The sequence below is a fragment of the Silurus meridionalis genome, chromosome 12 (genome assembly GCF_014805685.1).
Source record: "Silurus meridionalis isolate SWU-2019-XX chromosome 12, ASM1480568v1, whole genome shotgun sequence".
Lineage (NCBI taxonomy): Eukaryota > Metazoa > Chordata > Actinopteri > Siluriformes > Siluridae > Silurus > Silurus meridionalis.
In genome coordinates, this window is record NC_060895.1 from 3,105,544 (window position 1) to 3,131,598 (window position 26,055).

General features: G+C 40.1%; 1 protein-coding gene across 5 annotated transcripts; it reads right to left on the reverse strand.

Moving 5' to 3' along the window:
* Window positions 1–578: 578 nt before the first annotated feature.
* Window positions 579–25,383, reverse strand: LOC124394568 (interleukin-1 receptor accessory protein). 5 transcript variants are annotated; one of them, XM_046862890.1, is made up of 11 exons: window positions 25,158–25,383; window positions 18,792–18,877; window positions 10,946–11,222; window positions 10,619–10,793; window positions 9,033–9,201; window positions 8,756–8,824; window positions 8,251–8,383; window positions 7,177–7,325; window positions 6,627–6,770; window positions 5,737–5,880; window positions 579–1,404 (listed from the first exon to the last, which is right to left on the reverse strand). In XM_046862890.1, exons 2-11 carry the CDS (start codon window positions 18,874–18,876, stop codon window positions 899–901), a joined length of 1,851 nt encoding a protein of 616 aa, XP_046718846.1. In that variant the 5' UTR covers window position 18,877; window positions 25,158–25,383; the 3' UTR covers window positions 579–898. The 5 variants fall into 5 exon arrangements, with proteins under 5 accessions (XP_046718846.1, XP_046718844.1, XP_046718845.1 ...); XM_046862888.1 differs by having other exon boundaries at window positions 25,208–25,353; XM_046862889.1 differs by having other exon boundaries at window positions 25,154–25,323.
* Between the last annotated feature and the right edge of the window lie 672 nt (window positions 25,384–26,055).

Genomic DNA, 26,055 nt, shown 5'->3' on the forward strand with positions numbered 1-26,055 from the left:
AGTCCACATTATTATTTATTTGATTATTATTATTTTTGGCAACTGAAACTTGCTTTTTCTGAGGTAATTTAGACAACAAATGCAGGACATGGGATCCTCAATGCCTGTTGTGAAAAGCGCTATAGAAATAAACTTGACTTGACTTGACATAGCTACAATCTTCAAAATCTACTTCAAATAGGTGCAGTGTTTTTTTTTTTTAGTCTGAACAGAAAAATGATGCTAAGAAACAATTAGTGTTCATTCCATGAATATATTTCAGAGAATATATTTCTCAGAACAGAAGCACTTCCCTTGTGGATACCACAAGAGTCAATAATATAACAATTAAACTGTTGAAGGCTATGAAGATCCCACCCTAAGAAGTCAATAGAGCCTACAAGACATCACTGGCCATCCATCTTCATGAATGGCTGACACTGAGCCCACTGAGGATCCCCTCAGGTGGCCAGAATCCATCTCATTCACTTCTCTTTCTTTGGATAGAACGAGATCCATGACCTGAAGCCAGAAAAGCTTGGAATACCAGGTAGAATGGGAGGTCAGATGTTTGAAAGGTAAGAAATTTGAAAGACGCATTAGAATTCACCTTTATTTATTGTAATGGCACGTTCTTTCAGAGATAGTCAAGTGCTGCCCTCTGGTGTCTGAGCGATGAAACACAGCAAAGTAAAGCTATTCCACTGCATAGGATTTTAGAACAGACACTATTTATTACTGCCCTACACAGCCTTTTTGGATCATGTTCTTGTTTGTCTAAGAGAGAGAGAAAACATATCCCTGAAAAGTCCATCAGTAGTGTATCCAGTATGCAAGTATGTTCACAGTGTGTGGTCTAGAATTCACAATTGTGTATATTTTCTATGGTTTTATATGCGTAATGTTGTGTGTTTGTATGTCAGCAGTGTGTGCTCTGTATTTTGTTGTTCCCTTTGCCATTCATCATTTTACAGTCACTTGGACACAATGCACAGCCAAGCGCTCTTTCACCAGTTGTGTGCAGGTGAGCACGTGTCTGGGCGTGTGTACGACGAAGTGCCACCCCCGCCAGGTCAGAGTGTGACGACGTGCTGTCGATAAGTCTCCGACCGAGAGCTAGTGGCCGACCCGGGAGTGCAAGCCGTAGTCTTTTCCAGAAACTCGAGGTGAGGTCTTGGGATTGTGCACCATGCCAGTGCACACAAATGGCACACCGGCGCAGTTCAGCGAGCTCACGACAGCATGGCACCCTGAGTGTGCGCCGCCAACGCACCGTAATAAGCGGGGTACCGCACGTGTCATGGAGGTATACACACAACCCACACTCCAGCCTCTGAACGTTCTTCTCACACACGCATGGTCCGCTGAGCACCACCACAACCCGCCGGCTTGCCTGCATACACCTGAGGACAGACTCGGCTAGGTCTGACACACACACAAAACACAAACGTTAAAGGGTATTATCCTTATTCTTTTCCACAATAAGCATCCTTTACCCATTAGTCTCACCATTCACAAAATATCATCATTGCTTCCTGGACTCTTTCTCACTCCAGCAGGAATACTCATCTCAATGAGAGACACTTGTGCAATAGCAACACACACTACCTAGTCAGTGTCACTGCTCTGTTTCTGTGTAAGTAAAGCAAACTTTGAAAAACAGTGCAAAACGGATGTCCAACCCCTGCCCAGTACGAAATTAAGAGGACGAACCGCAACAGAAAACATTCGAACACTGCTTGCAATGTAAGGTTTAAAAATCCCTAAACAAATATTCTAGTAGTAAGGGGCAAATGATTCTTTTTTGCTATTTCATTTTAAGTTTAGCTATCTGGCTAGAATTTCATTGTATCCATACAGACTCCTAACAGGATTAAAGCACTATTCTACTAAACAAAATTTATTTCAAATTTAATTCAAACACTTTCAAGGACCTATATTTGTTTTCAAGTACTTTTCAGGCCTTGAATCAATGTGTCTGAAATTCAAATACTTTCAAGAAGCGTCAATTATTCTCGCCTTTGGACGATTGAACTCAGGACTGATTCTGGAGTTTGACCCTGGTAGTTGGTGTCACTTGTCCCAGGTAGAAAAGAAAATGGTGGTGTTGGTGTGGGGGCTACTGTACCTCATTCATCTTTAGTTACATATTTATCCTGGTCAGGGTTGGTGGTTTGTCATACGATTACTCTTGGGTCTTACCCATGATCACTGTCAGATTTGTAGCACCAGAGTGGTGGATATGACAACCACTAAATCAGCAGTTTTGATCAAGAGAATATGATGACATTCACGATATATGCAAAATGCGTTGGGCATGTGTTTCCAAAGTGTTAAAAAATATTATTCTCTTTCACAGCAATGGGTCAAAGCTTTACTTCCAGTCACTGAAAACATTTTCCAAAATCTTAATTTACCTGAAAACATACAGTATGTGCCAATATGTGATGTTAGAAAATGGATGAAAATAGTCACTGATTCAGTCACTAATTATTAAGCGAATGTACAAAGTCTGTTAAAAATACTTGTTTTGGATGTTGAGTGGCATTTCAGATATAGAGAGTCTGCAATCCTTCAGTGAAGAAGAAAGCATCTGCGATCATTTATAGAGACAGACAACATCTGCGATCCTTCAGTGAGGAAGACAGCATTTGTGATTATTCAAAAAGAAAGAGCATCTGCGATCCTTTAGTGAGGAAAAGAGTGTCTGCAATGATACAGAAAGACAGAAAGAGCATTTGCAATTATTCGCTGAGGAAGAGAGTGTATGCGACCATTCAAAGAGATAGACAGCATCTGCGATCCTTTAGTGAGGAAGACAGCATTTGCGATTATTCAAAGAGAAAGAGCATCTGCGATCCTTCAGTGAGGAAGAGAGTGTCTGCAATGATTCAGAGAGACAGAAAGAGCATCTGCAATTATTCGCTTGAGGAAGAGAGTGTCTGCGATCATTCAGAGAGCATCTGTGATTCTTCAGTGAGAAAGAGTGTGTCTGCGATTATTCAAAAGGAAAGAGCATCTGTGATTCTTAAGTGAGGAAGAGAGCATCTGCAATCATTCAGAGAGACAGGAAGAACATCTGCAATTATTCGTTGAGGAAGAGAGTATCTGCGATTATTCAGAGAGCATCTGTGTTCCTTCAGTGAGAAATAGAGCATCTGTTATCATTCAGCGAGACAGAGCAGCTGTGATCATTCTGAGAGACTGAGAGAGCGTCTTTGATAATTCAGTGAGGAAGAGCATGTCTGCAATCATTCAGAGAGAGAGAGAGCGCGCATCTGTGATCCTTAATGAGAATAAGAGAGCATTTCTGCCTGTGCTGTCTGATCAGGTGCCTGAATGTATGTGTAGAATGTGAATTAAATATCCATCTTTAAGAAGTCTGAATGACATGCATTACTTTGTTTAATATAAACATGATGTTTATTTGTTTTAGCAAAAATTCAATATCTGAAATGACATCATGAGTGATAATGACATTATAAAAGCAATGAAATAATATGCATGGCATGAATACTGTAACACATCCACACTCCATTAAATGCTTAATGATCAGGTTGTTAAAAAAATGTAAATAAAAAATAATTGAATGCCTTTATTTACTAAAACCTACATTCATAGAGTGATACTTAGCAACTAATGAATCACATAACTCTCAAATACTCTAGGGAAATCGCCTCATTGAAAAACTAAATGTATTTATTACTGAATGGTTTGCAGCAAACAATTAATGTACATGCAATGGGAATTTTTTTTCACTACAAGAAAAAGGTTTCACAGGAAACATTTATGCTAATACAAAGGTTGGAGCTATTGTTAGTGCTTGGGTTAGCGCTAGGTAGGTCAGTACATTCTAGAGTTTTGCAGAAAATTAGCTAAACAAACACTGATCTGGCCGAGACATTTAGCAGACTTAAGCGAATCATATACAGATGCTGGCTAGGAACAATTAGCCAATGTTAGCAAACAAACGCACTCATCAATGTTTTGCCAGCTGCTCCATCTATAAACAATTTTACAATTCAATGAAGCAAATGAATACAAATATTTAGCAAAAGACATATCACACATACATTATTATTATTATTATTATTATTATTATTAATAATAATTAAAAAAGTACAAAAAATAATAATAATAATTCAGGTTTAAGCCCTGTGTCCTAAAAGAGTATACCAAATATAATGGGATTTTTGTGCCAAGATAAAAAAAAAATCTACATCAAAATCTACATAAAATATACATGAGTGTTTAATTAAGTAGAAAAACTGTGCCCAATGTATTCAGAAAAACCTTTACCCTGTGACCTTTACTCCTTGATAAACATGCACTGTCAGCTCCTGATTGTCTCACCAGCTGGTTGAGTAAGTTTACCTGTATTTTTGTATTATTAATAAATAAATAGAATCATATGTCTATACATTTTTGTCAATGAAAACGCTTTGGCGTTACCTTTTAAACATGGCAATAGCATGCAATTTTCCCTTCACATGAACTAGCAGACCGTGGGGCAGGACAATGCCCCTGTGTACAAGCTCCATTAAGGTATGCTTTACATGGGTTGGCGTGGAAGATATTAAGTGGCCTGCTATAAAGGCCAGCCCTATCAAACCCCTTTGGGAGGAATTAGAACATCACTCCATGCCTCATCAACTCACCTACATCGGTACCTGACTTTACTAACACCATTGTTGCTGAATGAAATCGCACAAATTTCCAGAAGAGTGGAGCTTATTATAAGAGCAAATGAGAACTAAATGTGGAATGGGATGTTTAATAATAATCATGTATTCAATGGTCAGGTGTCCTCAAACTTCAGAATATATAAATAATAAATGTATGTACATGTATGTGCACCGATCAGGAATAACATAATGACTTGCGATTGAATAGCACTGATCGTCTCTTCATCATGGCCCCTGTTAGTGGGTGGGATATATTGTAAGTGAAAATGTTGCCCTCATGTTTTAAAAGCAGGAAAAATGGCCAAGCTTAAGGATTTGAGCGACTTTGACAAAAGCTGAAGAATGATGGCTAGATGACTGGGTCAGAGCACCTCCAAAACTGCAGCTCTTGTGGGGTGTTCCGGGTCTGCAGTAGTCAGGATGTAAGAAAAGTGTTCCAAGGAAGGAACAGTGGTGAACCCGCGAATTCAGTGGGCAAGTAATACACACGATGATGATGTTCTATGAAATGTGTTTGTAGGTTGCTTTGTACAGATGTGTATCAGGCATATGTATGCTCTCCAGCATTAGCATTGCACTCTCGGATTTCTGTTTTTCATCAGTATATGATGTAACCTGTGCAGGCTTTGTCGCGTGTGTAGGTGTTCGCACGGGCAGCTGCAGCTGCAATTTCTTCCAGAAGTGAGACGTGAGCGAGCTCGACTTTTCTCCTTCCCATTGTATGAGCGCTGAAGCGATACGTGCGCGCCGTAGCTCTTTTACGCACTGGTGCGTGTCCGGTTTGTGACTCTTGTTGCGTGTTGCGCGAGACTCTTTTAACTGGATCAGCACCAGCTTCATGCTGCCGCCATGCAGCATGGCCGACACCCCTGCCCGAACCTCCAGGAGAGCCTGGGCATCCCGAAATGCACTGCATGCACTTAGGATGACCAGCAAACGCCGACTACGGCTGACGAATTGCAGAGTCTCCTCCGTTACAGCTACACACATGCACACACACACACACACTCAATATACATATACATTCTTTTTTTGCCTCTCCTTGTTGTAGCGTGAGAGTCTAAATACTCACTTCCGCCAGGCAGGCTGTCTCTGTCGAATATACACACTGTGTATCCAAACTCCGCCTCCAGCACACGCCTCAGTGTTGCCAAGACAAACTCCTCCTCCTCGGTGTTGCGTGCGTATGAGATGTACACGTCATACTCCTTATCATCTACACACACACACACACACACAAGTGAATCTGCTAATACATGATCTCCCCCAAACATTTACCACAAAGTTGCAGGCATGAAATTTTACACCCAATTCTGTTCAAGCATTACATGCAAACCCCGTGTACATATCCAGCTCAACGAAGATCTGCTTTCCATGGGTGGGAAGACGTGGAAAAGCTCCTGCTCTATAACTCTGACCTCAACCCTAGTGAACCTTTGTACGTCGTTTTGGATATTACTCCAGACCCCAGTACCTAACTTGACTAATGCCCTTGTGGCTGAATTAAATCTCACAAATCTCTACACAAAATCTAGTGAAACATCTTCTCAGAAGAGTGGAGAGGGATTCTCAAAAAGTACATAACTGATGGTTCGGTTTCCCCAAATTTATAGTGTATATTTTTATAATATCCATTTTGTCATTTATTGATTCTGTGATTGATTTATATATATTTTCAAATCAATGGCAATTAAATGTCTTGGTGTTCGAGCGCATACCTGAATATTATATTGACATTTAAAAGATTTTTGCCTGGAATTTACCACTAATTCGCAGACAGTTTGTTAGCTAAGTTGTAGATCGTGATACACACCATGTATTCCAAAAATGGAAAGTACCATGAAATCGAATTTTTGTCATAACTGTAAGTAATGAAATAAATATTACATGCACGGAGGAAGTACAACATTGTCATGGATTCTGCAGTGTGTGTGTGTGTGTGTGTGTGTGTGCACTTGTTACCTGTATCTCTCTCATCTGTGCCGAACCAGGAGCGATAGAGAAGGTGCACCTCCAGCCAGAACACTCGATACAACACGAAGAGCAACAACGCGAGAGCCAGAGTCAATCCGAGACCGAAGCCGAGCTCTATCGAGGGGACGTACACTACACACACACACACACACACACACACACACACACACACACACACACACACACACACACACACTTTACATAGTGGAATATCAATTAACAATAATCATCAACGGTTCTAAACCCAGATGAGGACGTGTTCCCTTTAGAGTCTGGTTCCTCTCAAAGCTCCTTCCTTATGAAGTCTCGAGGAGTTTTCCCCTGACACCTTCACCACTGGTTTGTTCATTAGGGATAAACTTCCAGGGACTGATTTATGACACTATAATTTATAACCGCTATTAATTCCTGTAAATCTGCTTTGGGACATTGTCCATTGTTAAACGCCCACTATAAATGAAAATCAATCAAATGAAGGCAAATGTCAAGTGTGTGTATGTGTATGTATATGAGTGTGTGTGTGTGTGTGTGTGTTTACCCTTCTCCTCTAGCGTGACGATTTTGCTGTAAAATCCTTTGCCGTACCGGACAGAGCAGCGAAACTCTTTGTGCAGATCTTCTTCTTTAAATGGTGACACATACAACACCCTGTGCATTTCGCGGTCCCCATTATCATCAGCTGGCACACTGTGTGTGTACAAGCAGACAAGCACACACACGCACGCACACACAAATATATACACTAAAAAACAATTTGAAAGCAAAAACTGACCAATGCAAATACACTATATAGCCAAAAGTTTGTGGACACCTGACCATAAGATTCATATGTGCTTCTTTTTGAAGATCCCATTCCACATTCGCTGTTCTAATAACCTCCACTCTTCTGGGAAGATGTTCCACTACAATTTGTGGAGATTTGTGAGATTTTATTCAGCCATAAGGGTGTTAGGAAAGTCAGGTACTGGTGTAGGTGAGGTCAGGAGGTCCTGGGATGATGTTCCAATTCATCTCAATATTGAATATCTTCTGGCTTTGTGCACAGAAGCATTTTTATGTGAAGGTCAACCGATTAATTGTTCTTTCTGATTAATCAGCACCAATTGTTGATTGCTGGAACTATCGCCTATCTGCAAAAATCCATTCCGATAGTTTTTCCAGCTTCCAGTACACTGTCATTACGAGAGCGGCCTCTAGAGGCGACTCACTGATACCACGTGCTGACTGCGCGCTGCATGGGGAGCATGATATTTTTTATTTACAAATTATGAATTATATAGTTATATTTATTAATGTAAATATTCTTAAGATGTTGAGGTTTTCGCATGTAGGAGGCGTTAGTTTTGAGAGTCCTATCGGGCATCGAGGGTAAATAAGTTCTCAGCTATTGTTAAAATCCACAAAAAAAATAATAATAATAATAATTTTTCTCCACCAATGTTTATTTTGTGTAATTTGTTGTTTGATTGCGCCCATGTAGTTCAAGTGAACGAAACAATTTGGGCAAGAAGCACATCTGGCTGGAAAAGCAGGGTGTCCCAATACTTTTGGCAATTTAACGTGTGTGTGTGTGTGTGTGTGTGTGTGTGTGTGTGTGTGTGTGTGTATATGCCTGGCTTCGGGCGAGGTGTATCGAGGCTCTGACAGCTCCTCCAGCGTCTTATTGTTGATGCTCCACCAAATCTGCGGCTCTTCGTCGTTAAGGTACGGCAGGAACAGTTGGCATACAAACTTTGTGTCTTCGCCTGCGGGGTTACCATGAAAACCAGACACTTAGCATGGTGAATTTGAGTCGTCCTGCTTTTGCTAGGTGCAGCGGCAGACAGTAGGGAACTAAATGTAATTTGTTACTGTACTTAAGTAGTTTTTCCATGTGTTTCCATTTCCGTTCATTTTGCAACATTTTAAAGTCAATATATTACTTTTTGACTACATTTTGCAAAATCGGTCATTAGGGGGACGTCTTATTCGCCCCCCAAAGTTTATAATGGAATCGAAATGGATGTGAAAAACCTATAAATAATGTACATACATAAGAAAATGTGTAGTGATTGCGTAACATTGCGTGAACAAGCTGAGACAATCTGAGTGAGAGACGGATCCTGAGTGAGACTCACCCACAGTTACAGTGAAATTCTGGTCATGAGTTGGATTCAAAAACACTGGGTATTTAAACCCAATATTGGCTATTTGTGCACACACACACACACACACACACACACACACACACACACACACACACACACACACACACACACACACACACAAAGAAAGAGAGAGACACAGTTCATGAGTATACATTAATATACATTATCTATTGTTTGCACCTGTTTTAGGATGTGTGTGTGTGTGTGTGTGTGTGTGTGTGTGTGTGTGTGTGTGTGTGAGTCCTACACATGGCTTTGAGGCTGATGGTATGTCTGTAGTTGAGTGTGTGTCCGTTGCTCTGGTAGGTGACTACACAGGTGTAAGGGCCGGCATAAAATGTAAACATCTGGTAGATTATCAGCTCGTACTTGCGCACTTCCCAGAAGTAGCCATCAAATTTGTCACTTTCGCAATTCTACACACACACACACACATGCACACACACGCAAACACACGCACAGACACGCACAAACACACAAACAGAGTGAGATGATACAGATGTCAAACAAGAAAACAACTACATTATGGTACTGTACTACAGCACGATTTTAAAGTACTGGAGCATTTACTTTCATCCTGGAATACTACAGTATAGTACTGGAACACTACACTATATAGTACTGGAACACTACACTATATAGTACTGGAACACTACAGTATAGTACTGGAACACTACAGTATAGTACTGGAACACTACACTATAGTACTGGAACACTACAGTATAGTACTGGAACACTACAGTATAGTACTGGAACACTACACTATAGTACTGGAACACTACAGTATAGTACTGGAACACTACAGTATAGTACTGGAACACTACACTATATAGTACTGGAACACTACAGTATAGTACTGGAACACTACAGTATAGTACTGGAACACTACACTATATAGTACTGGAACACTACAGTATAGTACTGGAACACTACAGTATAGTACTGGAATACTACACTATATAGTACTGGAACACTACAGTATAGTACTGAAATACTACACTATATAGTACTGAAACACTACAGTATAGTACTGGAACACTACAGTATAGTACTGGAACACTACAGTATAGAACTGGAACACTACAGTATATAGGACTGGAACACTACAGTATAGTACTGGAACACTACAGTATAGTACTGGAATACTACACTATATAGTACTGAAACACTACAGTATAGTACTGGAATACTACACTATATACTACTGGAACACTACACTGTAGTCCCAGAACATTGCACTATAGTACTGGAACATTACAGCATAGTCCCAGAACGCTAAACTATAGTACTGGAACACTACAATATTGTCCCGGAATGCTACACCATAGTATTGGAACACTACACTACAGTCCTGGAATACTACACTATTTAGTACTGGAACAATACATTGTACTGGAACACTACAGTATAACACTGGAACACTACAGTATAGTCCCAGTACACTACAGTATAGTCCCAGAACACTACACTATAGTACTGGAATACTACACTATTTAGTACTGGAACACTACAATGTTGTACTGGAACACTACAGTATAACACTGGAACACTACAATATAGTCCCAGAACACTACACTATTGTACTGGGACGCTACACTATAGTACTGGGATGCTACACTATAGTACTGGGACATTACAATATATCACTGGAATGCTACAGTATAGAACTGGAACACTACAGTATAGTAGGAGAACACTACAGTATAACACTGAAACACTACAGTATATTACTGGAACACTGAAACACTACAGTATATTACTGGAACACTAAACTACAGTATTAAAACACTACATCATAGTACTGAAACACTACAGTATAGAACTGGAACTCACATGGTACCAGATGACGTTGTACGTCTTGTTTGGAAGGTGCTGCACGTTGGGACAGCGAAGCGTGTAGTTGCTATGCAATTGAACAGTGACGTTACGGTGCAGTGTATCGTCACACTCCCACTTACGCGGAACCACATCCAATTTGACACCGATCTTTACACACCAGGACATGTTCCTGCACAGGTACACGTACACACACGTACACACACATATATATATATTTTACACATTTAGTGGTATTCTTTACACACACAGACCTTCCATCCTCAGAATTTGTAGTAGTATTAGTGTGTGTGTGTGTGTGTGTGTGTGTGTGTGTGTGTATACCTGAGAAGGCAGATGTACTCTCCTCTGTCCTCCATGCTGGTCGGCTGTATCCACAGCGCGTCTCTGTGTTTGGCGAACTTTGCTAGGCTCAGGTCAACCGGCTCCTCCAGCTCGTGTGTTTGACGGTACCAGAGCAGTGTGTGTCCTGTGTTCTGGATCTGAGCGTAGTTATACAGCTTGGGGTGTAAGAAGAGAGGGCAGTGTATTCTCCCTGCTTCACTCTCATACACCTTCACTGCTCCCCTTTCATACACACCCCAGTTTACACATTGCGGCCCTGTAACACACACGTGCACACACACACACACACACACAGATCACTGTAATTATCACGTTTTAATGATTCACAATTTGCTCAGTACTCCTGGAAAACTACAGTATAGTCCTGGAACAGTGTAGTGTGGAACACAGTATAATGCTGGAACACTATACCATAGTATTGGAAAACTACAGTATAATAATACAACAGTATATCACTGGAACACTACATCATGGCAATGGAACGCCAGAGTATGATAATGGAACACTACAGTGTAACACTGGACCAGTACAGTATAGTAAAAAAAAACATTATAGCACTAGAATACAACATCATAGCACTGAAACTCTATAGTATAACATTGGAACAGTAAAGCAATTGAACACCTGCATAATAGCACTGGAACAGTATATTACAGTATAGCACTAGAACACTACAATATACTACTGGAGTGCTACAGTGTAGCACTGGACCAGTACAAGAATGGAACACTACAGTATAGTTTAAACAGTATAGCACTGGAACACTGCATCATAGCACTGGAACACTGCATCATAGCACTGGAACATTATACTACAGTATAGCAATGGAACAAAACAAGACTGGAACACTACAGTAGAGTATAAACGGTACAGCACTTGAACAGTACAGTACTGGAACACTACATCATATTACTGGAACAATACAGGATAAAACTAGAACTGTATAGCACCGGAACATTACATAAAAGCACCGGAACACTGCATCATAGCACTGGAATAGTACACTGCAGTAAAGCACTAGAACACTACAGTATAGCAATGGAACAGTACAAGACTGGAACTATGCAGTACAGAATAGCAATGAAACACTTAGAATAGAGAACTGGAACACTACAGTATAATATAATGTTTGGGTTTATACATTGACATGAGGAATTTAGAAGTTTCCCATTTCTTGTTGTTGATAAATGTCAGGGGTGAAGTAGACTGGAGTAAATGGTCATGCAACGGGAAATTGAGTCATCCATGTCGCAACGTGATCAGGGATTTTACCAGCAGCTCAACTCCTGTAAACAGTAAACTGATTCACCTCCTAGGCAGCTTAGAAGGTAATTAACATGTACAACTACCGTAATTTCCGGATTATTATGCGCACCCAAATATAAGGCACACCCACTGAATTTTACAAAGATTTTTATTTTGAACATAAATAAGCCGCACCTGTCTATAACCTATCTACACTGAAACTCATTTTAAATCACACCCTCGGTGTTAATGATATTTCTCTCTTTCCCGGGTTTCGTATTATTTTTATGATTTATAATCACACACTTGGTGCCACCCAATTGAGGATGGGTTCCGCATTTGAATCTAGTTCCTCTCAAGGTTTCTTCCCCATAACATCTAAGGAGTTTTTGATGCCCAGTGGCTCTGATGGCTTTCTCCCATAGGCATCTCTCTGCTCTTTGTGTTGGTTTATGCTTTAAACAGCAAATACAGTCTTCACATGGGAAACCTAGGGCTCAAACAAGGACTAGACATTTATACCTGTTAATAGTTTAAATAATCGATGTAAAAGGTCAAACCTGAGCAACAAGAAACACCTGTCTGTCGTATGTTCCAATATTATTGACCACTTTTCCAACACGGACATATCGGGAAATACTAAATCTAAAAATCAGATCTATCGCCTCATATACGTTTGATCTCAAACCTTAAAAGGATCGGCTTTGCCTTTACAATACTTTCAGTAGGTACTGTACAACATTTCTTACAGCCCCCACACACACAGAATGAGAGATAACTACGCAAAAATCAATATCAGACTTACATCCCTGGCCTTGACGTTTATTCACACACACACACACACACACACACACACACACACACACACACACACACACACACAATCAATATTTAAGCCATAAAATATAGCATGTACAGTAAAACATTACAAAGTCAAAAATCAATTACAGCAGTGTAAATTTACACACACACACACACGCACACGCACACACACACACACACACACAGAACCGAGCGCCCACGCACACACACACACACACACATGAACAAATACGCACAGACACATGCACACACTGCTTTGGCTTATGCTAATATAGTCTGCATGCTAACATCAGCCCACATCATATAACTGATTTATAATTCTGCGCCAGAACAGAATATACGATTAGCATTCAGTATCCCCCCTCCTGCACACACATGCATGCCTGCACACACATGCACACACACACACACACACACACACACACACACACACACACACACACACAATGCTGTATGCCATTGACCCACTTTATAGTATAAACCATGTTCACTGCATAGTGCACGAATTTAGGGTCTGAACAGAGTCAGAGAACAGAGAACTGTTTTCTATATTTTAAAAAGGTGTCCCAAATGTCTACAATCTTTCTATATCTTAATTTTGTTCCCCAAAATCATCAAACAAAAAGAAAATTGTTATGACGTTGCATTGCACCTGTTAGTGGGTGGGATCAGCAAGTGAACGATTTGTTCTCAAAGTTGACATGTTAGAAGCAGGAAAAATGGGCAAGCGTAAGGATTTAAACGAGTTTGACAAGGGCTAAATTGTTATGTCTAGATGACTGGGTCAGAACATCTCCAAAACTGCAGCTCTTCCGGTGTGTTCCAGATCTGCAGTGGTCAGTATCTATCAAAAGTGCTCCAAGAAAGGAACAGTGATGAACCGGCGACAGGGTCGTGGGCGGCCGAGGATCACTAATGCACGTGGGGAGCGAAGAAGAGCAAGAAGAGAAACTTAATAAGTTGTGGAGGAAAAAAGTATTTTTAAAAGTTTTTTTTATCAAGGCATGTCGTGAACAAAATTGATGCTACAGATTGTTTTCGTTGGCTGCTAGCTGCATTAGCGGGAGAACATGAGTTACGGATTGATGACACAAAACTTCAGAACTGTCGTTCAGACTGACATTGTGACAACTGAGATCCTACAGTGTAACATGGGTATCATGTTTGTACAGTCTGACAAGCAACAATCGCAAATGACTAACTCAGCATAGCTCTGTGGTCATAGCTTCATCACGAGTAAATGCACTTGAACATGCCGAAGTGGCACAGTGTTGCCACCTCAGAGATAAGAATACCCCAGTTTGATCCATTAATTTCTCCCTGTAAAACTTCCCCTCGGTCCTCTGGCTTCCCAAAACATGCTGGGATCCTACATGTATGGACAATACTAAATTTCCCTTAGGTACTAATGAAGGTGTGTGGTATGCAATGCCGTCCTACAGCTAGAGTTTCTAGGATAGGCTCTGGAATCTTCGATTGTTCTGGCCTTCGGAAGAAAAATCCATCCATCTTTTTTATACCATTTACTCCACACAGGGTCACAAAGCAGAAGACACCCCCCAGACCAGGCAATTTGGAAATGTCAATTAGTTTACAATGTGTCTTTAGACTGGGGAGGAAGATGAAGCACTCAGAGAGGAACATGCTAATTTTACAGACACAAGGCAGATGTTTGATTGGAAACCCCCAACCCTTGAGGCCAATGCCAAGTCAACAAGCTGAATTGATGCAGTCTGCAAGATTTTGTTTGGTGGTCTATTAAGCAAATACTTGACTGAAAGAATTAATTTATTTTTTTTCCCTCTTTACCGAACATTTGCCAAAACAAATTTGTGTTATCATTTATTAGATTGCCCTACTACTTAGTTATATTATTAGACATTCAAAAGCCAAAGTTTCTGCTGCAATGCTGAGGGGCCAGACATCAAATTAAACCATCTTTGTTTTCTTTGCTTTGTTCTCCTCAATCAATAAAAATACTACTGACTTGTCAGTATCCAATCAATCGCTCATGATCTAAGAAACACTTTGGCTGGTTCTGAATAGATGTGCTTATGCCAACAGTCTCTACGATTTATTCAGCAGAATTAGCAGATTGTGCTTTCAAAAGAATAGCCAGTACAAATATCAAACCATTTTACACAGATGAGATCCACTAATCATATCTTATCTTTTGAACAACTTTTAGCAAAGACCTCATTTTTACTAAGTCGACCGTAACATGACAAATGTTTAACCATTAGCAAACGTTCAGCTAGATCAGCATCAATCTCATAGCATAACATGATGAAATATGTGTATATAGCAAGAAGTTTTTAGCCCTGTCTGTAGACATTTTTCAAATGGTCAACCCAATCAACAAGTACAGTTCTTTTGCCCTGGCAGACCAAAAAGTGTTTTATCATGGACAATTATGGGAAGACCTATTCAAGCAAGTAGAATATCTAGCTCATTGGTTCATAGACAAGATCCTTGAGCTGGTCTGATCATCAGTAAGACCAAGGACATTGCACCGTTTATAAGATCTATAGAGCTCATTCAGAAAGAGTGCCTAGCTTCAAATTCTTCAGTGTCATTAAGCGTTGAAGGCCAATGCTTTTGGCAACTTAGACTTCAGACTTTGGCAACTTCAGAAAATCAGGTTTATACCCACATTTGAAGGACATTCTAAACCTTTGTTGCTCAGAGCATCACTGCCTGGTACAAAAGCTGGCCCAAGCCAGCCACAACTCCATGCAGTATGGGGTACATTAGGCAGAACAACACTTCCCTTTCAGCAGAAGACCTGTTTGGCAGGTTCTGCTTGTTGTGACACTTTCTGCAGGGTGTCGACATCTTAGATGGGGCTCCCAATGGCAAAGGTACAAAAAACATTCTCTGATTGTAGGCAAGTACTTTAAACTTCAAGAATTTATCAAGGACACTTCCTTCCTCAGGCATGGTCTGTTCAGACTACTGAGGTCGGGCTGTGGCTTCTGCAGCCACATGGCCAAAACAGCAAGGCTCAGGCTTCTAGCCACAAGCCATCGGGAACTTGAATGTAAGTCAGACCTCACTTTAATCTGCAAATCTAAACATCCACTTTATTTCACTCAGGCTTTGCATTAAGTGCATTGCTTACCACGGTATACTGCGGGCGGCATTTCCGAAGCGGTTCCCTGATTCTGAAAAGATTGTGCATCAGCCGTTCACTCCAATTTATCCGATTAGTTAAAAACATTTCAACATCAGCCAAACCACATCCTGTGTTTAGAGCAGCAGGTGTTATGATGTTTTTTTGATGTAGCAAGTATTGCTTGCTACATGCTACAGTTACAGTCTGCTTAAGTGCTGAGAAATTACAAGCCAAAATCAAATAACCCAGACCAAAAAAAAAAAACCCAATCTGGTTACATAATAATTCAGCAAAAAATAAAAAACCTTTTATACAGACAGTATAATGCCACACTGACAAGAACAACTACACAGAAGATCAATGTTTTCCTCAAATGTGTCAGTAATTTAAAGAAATCTAATATATAACTGCAATTATACTTAGCATTGAGTGCTAACTACACCGCCATTAGTTTGGGGAATGTCCAGTGTGGAATGATAATTGCAGTTATTCAGGCTTTTGTACTGAATAGAAAGTGTTTTGGGACACCATTAGAATGAAAGAGTCACAATGAAAGAAATCAAGAGAATCTGTGACTAACATTGTGTTTATCAGCATTTACTTATGCACAGTTTGGACACCAGAAAACATTTATAAAAATACATTCTAATTGGAAATTTAGTTCTGTAGTAGCTTTCAATTACCAAACGAACACAAGAAACTCACAGAAAGTGGGCATTTTAGCTGACTTTGGAGCTCTATTTCTAATTAAAATGATGCCTTGAAAGCTCATTAAGTTTTCCATCATCCTCCCTTTTTTTTTATTTCATTATTTTTTCTTATTTTTTAACATACAGCAAACCCATGGTATATTTCAATTACAACATTAAAGCTCTGTTTCTATTCATTTTTTTATTTATATCATTTTCGATAGACACAAACGCAATCTTTGGCATTTTTTTTATGGGTCAGAAATAAAAATGAAAGCTTTTTCATTCCAAATTTTTTCCTGAATCAAAAAACAGCTGGAATACACTCCTAATATTTGTCGAGCCTTTGTACTAAATGTCATTTTTGCGAGACCTCCAGATTTTAATAATGATGGCATTATTAAGTATTTGTACTAAATAGCAAATGTGAATGGAACACATCCAGGGTGTAATAATCATTAGATTATTTAGTCTTTGTACTGATTAGGAAGTGTGGTTTGGGACACAGCCAAGGTATAATAATAAAGCTACTTATAGAGCCCTTGTAGTGATTTGGAAGTGAGACATGTCCAACATGGAATAATGCTGGTATTATTAAGTATTTGTACTGACAGGAAGAGTGGTTTGATACGTGTGAAATAATAATAGCTTTATTTTTGCCTTCGAAGTGAATAAGAAGTGTTGTTTGGGTCACATCCAGAGTGGAATGATGATGTTATTATCAAGCATTTGTACTTTAAAAGAAGTATGGATTGGGACATGTCCATTATAATTATTGTATTAATTAGCCCATGTAATGTGTGGTTTGGGACATGTCCAGTGTGGAATAATAATGGTGTTATCAAGCATTTTCTACTGAACAGGAAGTACTGATTGGGACACATCCAGGGTTTAATAATGATGGCTTTATTTTAGCCCGTTGAAGTGATTAGGAAGTGTGGTTTGGGACACATCCAAAGTGAAATAACGATGCTATTATCAAGCATTTGTACTTAACAAGAAGCAGACATTTATACACTTCCAGTGTGTAGATCTGAAACGATTCCTTGAGTATCTCGAGTAATTCGAATATTAACATTTTCGTTTAGTTCATTTAACTACATATACACTACAGACCACTATTACTAACGCACCATCCACTAAACTCTGTGGCATAAAGCTCTGGACAGGTAACCCAGAAGAAACTTTATACCTGGCAATTCCAGGCAATTCCGAGTTGATTTTTTTAGCCACCCCCTCTGTAGTGTCAGAATGTGCCTCCGATCTGTAAAAAAGACCTAACAATCGGCTCTGGAGGAAACGGAACAAGACGGATAGAAGAGCAGAAGAGCCTCCTTCATACACCAACAGCTTCAACATGGTTACCGGTGGATGCACCGGAAATGTTGGATTTTTTACGAGAAATAAACTTGGAATTGCGCAAGAAAATAAAAACGGAATCAGGCAAACTTTTTATGTGGCGTAAACGGGCTTCTATATAATCCAGGCCAAAGAAGTTTGGGATCATTTCAAACTAAAACAAAAAGCTGTACAAGTGTGTTTAATTTTATTTTATTTTTTATTTTTTTAAAGAGTAATCTGAAATAGATTTCTATATTTTTATTTAGGATTTTTTTCTTTCTATATTTGTTATATAGCAATTAAATGCACTAAATGCGTTTAGTTTTCAGACATTCTTGTGTGCAAAAAATATAAAAAAAAAAAAAACATTTTAAAGAAAACAAATGACTTCATACTTTCTTTTGTATATTTTAGTATTTCTCTTTAATAAAGAAAAATTACTTTTTATCTGATTATTCCATCAATTGTTGGATATCATATGGTTTGGGACACATCCTGAGTGAAATTTAAGTTCAGAAGGTGATTCAAAGGTGTGTTACTAAAACATTAGACGTTATGGCAAACGATAGAAACAGGAAGAAGCCATGTTTATGGCTTGGCAAAAAGCTCTTACCCGATAGGCTAGTGGGTGAGGGCTCTAAAAGGGTGGCATTAACCACAGACATCAGGCACAGGAAGAGGAGAGCTGAGATGAACATTCTGAAAAGAAAGAAAGAGAGAGAAGCATTAGGGGAACCGGGTTCATTGAGGTATGGATGATTTAATAAGAGAGACAGGGATCCGTGTGTGTGTGTGTGTGTGTGTGTGTGTGTGTGTGTGTGTGTGTGTGTGTGTGTGCGTGCACCAGACAGAAATGGAAGATCCATTGAGAGGATGAGAGCGATGGGTCCCCTGTGTCACCACCACAGCATCCATCATTTACACACACACACACACATAACTGCTTACAGAAAGGTGGCTGGTGAGTATATAGCAAATGACAAAGTGGTGGAGAAAGTGATAATGGAGGGAATGAAAAGAAAGAAATTATACAAGGACTAAAGACTATAAAACTGAGGAAGTAAAAATGGATAGAGCCAATAAAAGATGAAAGAAGAAAGTGAAGGACACACACACACACACACACACATGCGCTTAAACAAAAATCCCTCATAATGGTGTGCTTTAATTTGATTGAAAAGCATGATGGGAAATCTGGAATGCCAATTATGCGAAAGCTACAAGGACACTTAATTGATTCAAGTCAGGCTGAAGCACTTAGAGGCCACTGGTGCACACACACACACATACACACACACACACACACACACACACACACACACACACACACACACACACACACAAAACAACACAGATTAATCAAATTCTTGGCCTGATCAATAAGCTGCTCAATCTGAGAGGCAATTACACAGTGTGTACCCCAAACACACACACACACACACACACACACACACACACACACACACACACACACACACACACACAAACTCTAAGCATATACAGCACTCATTACACAGTATTTAAGGAACGTGGAATCCGTCCATTCGAGATTGAAGTATTAAGTTGAAGTATTAATTACAACACGCTGGCATCTTTTTTGAAACATGGTGGTGGAAGCTTCACATTCAAAAAGGCCGACACGTTTATCTGCACCTACAGAAATCTTTATTTTGGGTGCATACGGAAAATGAATCTCTCTTTTTCTCTCTCTTTGTTCATACATTTTTCATATATTATTTTAATGAGAAAAAAAAGGGATCAAAATCAAACCATAAACTATTTGGGTTGGTTTTATTTAGTTATTTCTTACTAATAGATTTATTAGAATAAACGTATTGCCTTCAACAAATATTTTGAATAGATATTTTTTAAGTATGAAATATTTACATATTAATATTTAATAAATAAGTAGCATTTACTTACAAATAGAAATATACATACAGGGATGTTTCTTAATGAAATCTGCTAATATATTTGCCTACTAAAACAATGCAAATATTAGCACTGAATAAAACACACCTCACTACAATTAAATGTACCAACAACACAGTCATTTACAATAGAAATACCATCAATACACCAATTCACATTCCGAAAACTTTATAATGGGAACAGTAACACTACATCACTTTATAATGGGAACAGTAACACTAGACCATTTTATAATGGGAACAGTAACACTACATCACTTTATAATGGGAACAGTAACACTACATCACTTTATAATGGGAACAGTAACACTACACCACTTTATAATGGGAACAGTAACACTACATCACTTTATAATGGGAACAGTAACACTAGACCATTTTATAATGGGAACAGTAACACTACATCACTTTATAATGGGAACAGTAACACTACACCTCTTTATAATGGGAACAGTAACACTACATCACTTTATAATGGGAACAGTAACACTACATCACTTTATAATGGGAACAGTAACACTACACCTCTTTATAATGGGAACAGTAACACTACACCACTTTATAATGGGAACAGTAACACTACACCACTTTATAATGGGAATAGTAACACTACACCTCTTTATAATGGGAACAGTAACACTACACCTCTTTATAATGGGAACAGTAACCTACACCACTTTATAATGGGAACAAGAACACTACACCACTTTATAATGGGAACAGTAACACTACACCAATTTATAATGGGAACAGTAACACTACACCTCTTTATAATGGGAACAGTAACACTACACCACTTTATAATAAGAACAGTAACACTTCACCACTTTATAATGGGAACAGTAACACTACACCTCTTTATATTGGGAACAGTAACACTACACCACTTTATAATGGGAACAGTAACACTACACCACTTTATATTGGGAACAGTAACACTACACCTCTTTATAATGGGAACAGTAACACTACACCTCTTTATAATGGGAACAGTAACCTACACCACTTTATAATGGGAACAAGAACACTACACCACTTTATAATGGGAACAGTAACACTACACCACTTTATAATGGGAACAGTAACACTACACCTCTTTATATTGGGAACAGTAACACCACACCACTTTATAACAGGAACAGTAACACTACAGCTCTTTATATTGGGAACAGTAACACCACACCACTTTATAACAGGAACAGTAACACTACAGCTCTTTATAATGGGAACAGTAACACTACACCTCTTTATAATAGGAACAGTAACACTACACCTCTTTATAATGGGAATAAAAACACCAACATAGACCAAATTCAAATCCAAATTCACCAATGCATATTTTGCACACACACACACACACACTTCTGTTTCTTGCATTTGCCCTGTTATTATGGCCTTAATTTATGTCATAGGCTGACAAATGATTATATTTGTTGAATAATAGAATTATAACAACCTCCAGTTTAATAGACAACAAATCAGCAGGTGCAGAAGCAAATACTAATGTAGAGGAGGAAAGAATTAAATAATTTATATTATTATTATTAATATTATTATTATTATTATTAAAATAATATCAACTTTGCATTGTGCTTCCCATGAATTTTCCAATGACAGCAGACACACGCTACAGCGATTTGCCAGCGATTACCACAATTAACAAATAATGGATTTTTTTTATTCATTTAGTGTTACACGTCATTGTCCTCCTAAACAGACGATACGATCCAGAGATTCACTTTTCTCTCTCTCGGCTTTTGCTACTAAAATACGCAGTCTGTCAAGAATACAGAAACTTTTCGGCTGACTTTGACTTTGTCAGACTGACTTTGACGCTGAAACTGGAGACTCCTTCCTGAAACTTATCAGTCAGACACAAAGTCACAATCCCATATTATTATTTTCTTCCTCAGTTAAACAGACTGACACACACACACACTTGACATTGGGCAATCTGTCTCAAAGTACCTTCGTGTCGCCCGACGTGTACACACACACACACTTGACATTGGGCAATCTGTCTCAAAGTACCTTCGTGTCGCCCGACGTGTACACACACACACACTGGGCAATCTGTCTCAAAGTACCTTCGTGTCGCCCGACGTGTACACACACACACACTTGACATTGGGCAATCTGTCTCAAAGTACCTTTGTGTCGATGTTTCCTTTCGTTCTTTCTTTTTCTTTCTCTTTTCATCCTTTCATCCTGATCGCTCGTCATTTGCCACGCACGTAAACAAACTCTGCATCATTATTCACATCACGCTTGTTAATAACAACTATAATAACAAAAGTATACACACACACACACACACCCTTCGCGCACATCGGCTCTCTGAATCGGCTCTCTGAATCGGCTCTCTGAATCGGCTCTCTGAATCGGCTCTCTGAATCGGCTCTCTGAATCGGCTCTCTGAATCGGCTCTCTGAATCGGCTCTCTGAATCGGCTCTCTGAATCGGCTCTCTGAATCGGCTCTCTGAATCGGCTCTCTGAATCGGCTCTCTGAATCGGCTCTCTGAATCGGCTCTCTGAATCGGCTCTCTGAATCGGCTCTCTGAATCGGCTCTCTGAATCGGCTCTCTGAATCGGCTCTCTGAATCGGCTCTCTGAATCGGCTCTCTGAATCGGCTCTCTGAATCGGCTCTCTGAATCGGCTCTCTGAATCGGCTCTCTGAATCGGCTCTCTGAATCGGCTCTCTGAATCGGCTCTCTGAATCGGCTCTCTGAATCGGCTCTCTGAATCGGCTCTCTGAATCGGCTCTCTGAATCGGCTCTCTGAATCGGCTCTCTGAATCGGCTCTCTGAATCGGCTCTCTGAATCGGCTCTCTGAATCGGCTCTCTGAATCGGCTCTCTGAATCGGCTCTCTGAATCGGCTCTCTGAATCGGCTCTCTGAATCGGCTCTCTGAATCGGCTCTCTGAATCGGCTCTCTGAATCGGCTCTCTGAATCGGCTCTCTGAATCGGCTCTCTGAATCGGCTCTCTGAATCGGCTCTCTGAATCGGCTCTCTGAATCGGCTCTCTGAATCGGCTCTCTGAATCGGCTCTCTGAATCGGCTCTCTGAATCGGCTCTCTGAATCGGCTCTCTGAATCGGCTCTCTGAATCGGCTCTCTGAATCGGCTCTCTGAATCGGCTCTCTGAATCGGCTCTCTGAATCGGCTCTCTGAATCGGCTCTCTGAATCGGCTCTCTGAATCGGCTCTCTGAATCGGCTCTCTGAATCGGCTCTCTGAATCGGCTCTCTGAATCGGCTCTCTGAATCGGCTCTCTGAATCGGCTCTCTGAATCGGCTCTCTGAATCGGCTCTCTGAATCGGCTCTCTGAATCGGCTCTCTGAATCGGCTCTCTGAATCGGCTCTCTGAATCGGCTCTCTGAATCGGCTCTCTGAATCGGCTCTCTGAATCGGCTCTCTGAATCGGCTCTCTGAATCGGCTCTCTGAATCGGCTCTCTGAATCGGCTCTCTGAATCGGCTCTCTGAATCGGCTCTCTGAATCGGCTCTCTGAATCGGCTCTCTGAATCGGCTCTCTGAATCGGCTCTCTGAATCGGCTCTCTGAATCGGCTCTCTGAATCGGCTCTCTGAATCGGCTCTCTGAATCGGCTCTCTGAATCAGCTCTCTGAATCGGCTCTCTGAATCAGCTCTCTGAATCGGCTTCCCGATTCAGCTCTGCACAGCCTTTCTCCCTGCTCCTTTTGCATCTGCCTTGGATCCTATAACCCTAACTTTCTGACAAACATAGACCAAATTCAAATCCAAATTCACCAATGCATATTTTGCACACACACACACACACACACACACACACACACACACACACACACACACACACCCATACCTTTCTATGTACAATGGCACACTGCACATTGCATACACACACACACACACACACACACACACACACACACACACTTCTGTTTCTTGCATTTGCCCTGTTATTATGGCCTTAATTTATGTCATAGGCTGACAAATGATTATATTTGTTGAATAATAGAATTATAACAACCTCCAGTTTAATAGACAACAAATCAGCAGGTGCAGAAGCAAATACTAATGTAGAGGAGGAAAGAATTAAATAATTTATATTATTATTATTATTATTATTATTATTATTATTATTATTATTAAAATAATATCAACTTTGCATTGTGCTTCCCATGAATTTTCCAATGACAGCAGACACACGCTACAGCGATTTGCCAGCGATTACCACAATTAACAAATAATGGTTTTTTATTCATTTAGTGTTACACGTCATTGTCCTCCTAAACAGACGATACGATCCAGAGATTCACTTTTCTCTCTCTCGGCTTTTGCTACTAAAATACGCAGTCTGTCAAGAATACAGAAACTTTTCGGCTGACTTTGACTTTGTCAGACTGACTTTGACGCTGAAACTGGAGACTCCTTCCTGAAACTTATCAGTCAGACACAAAGTCACAATCCCATATTATTATTTTCTTCCTCAGTTAAACAGACTGACACACACACACACACACACACACACACACACTGGGCAATCTGTCTCAAAGTACCTTTGTGTCGATGTTTCCTTTCGTTCTTTCTTTTTTTTCTTTCTTTCTTTTTTTTCTTTCTCTTTTCATCCTTTCATCCTGATCGCTCGTCATTTGCCACGCACGTAAACAAACTCTGCAGCATTATTCACATCACGCTTGTTAATAACAACTATAATAACAAAAAGTATACACACACACACACACACACACACACACACACACACACACTTGACATTGGGCAATCTGTCTCAAAGTACCTTCGTGTCGCCCGACGTGTACACACACACACACACACACACACACACACACACACACACACTTGACATTAGGCAATCTGTCTAAAGTACTTCTGTGTCGATGTTTCTTTTCTTTCTTTCTTTCTTTCTTTTTTCTTTCTGTTTTCATCCTTTCATCCTGACCGCTCATAATTTGACACGCACGTGAACAAACTCTGCATCATTATTCACATCACGCGTGTTAATAACAACTGTAATAAAAAAAAAAGTAGACACACACACGGACCTACGTGCGCGTATTCGTTGTACACAGGGGACGAGGGGCTGCAGCGCGTCTTACCGGCCAGCACGATCCATTCACGGCGCTCGCGCGTTTCGGTTCCGTGTCACGCGCCTCCCGGGTGCTTCTGTCCGCTCGACTCGAGCGTGAACGGAAATGTAGCGCCGTTATTGTTAAAGCTCCGCCTCCTGCCGGAAAACCCCGAACCGCAAGACCTTCACTGCCCTGCGACGCGGAAGCCGCGCCAAGTCACGTCGACGCGTCCGCCATATTGGAGAGGTTTCACTCTGAGTCCTTCAGTGGAGTCCTGCCTGAATCAATCCTCCTCTTAATACCATCATTAAGACACCACAGCTATAACACCTTCCATATTACAGGAATCTCATACAGAGAGAATTAAGTCTAATATTAACCCAAAAAAACTCAATAAACACAATTCAACATTTCTCCTTTCACTGGAGCCACAGCTGAACCTCCCACATACATCATCTCCAGCAGAAGCTTCCATAATTAACATCCTAAAATCAGCATTTTTGTGCATTTTTTCCCCCTGTAAATTGCGGTTTTACTGTGGATTTGATTTTGTGTAAATTCAACAACTAAAAGTGCAAAAGTCTTTGGCTTTTCTTGAAAAACTTCTCTGTCAGCCGTCATGGAAAAAAAAAAAAACAGCTGTTAAATTTACACGGATGTATTAGAGCTTGTGCGGGTCGCTCCAGATGTTGAGATCTGACTAGCACGTTCTCTGAGCGAAGGATGTGAATGAAAGTTTGTAGATGCTTTCTAAAGGTGCTTTGCAGTGGCCAAATGGCAATCTGATTGGTTAAAGCAACAGCTTCAGGCAGCATAGAGTTTCCAATATAAAAAAGCCCGTTCTGGACTTACGTCAATAACTTGACGTGACGGCT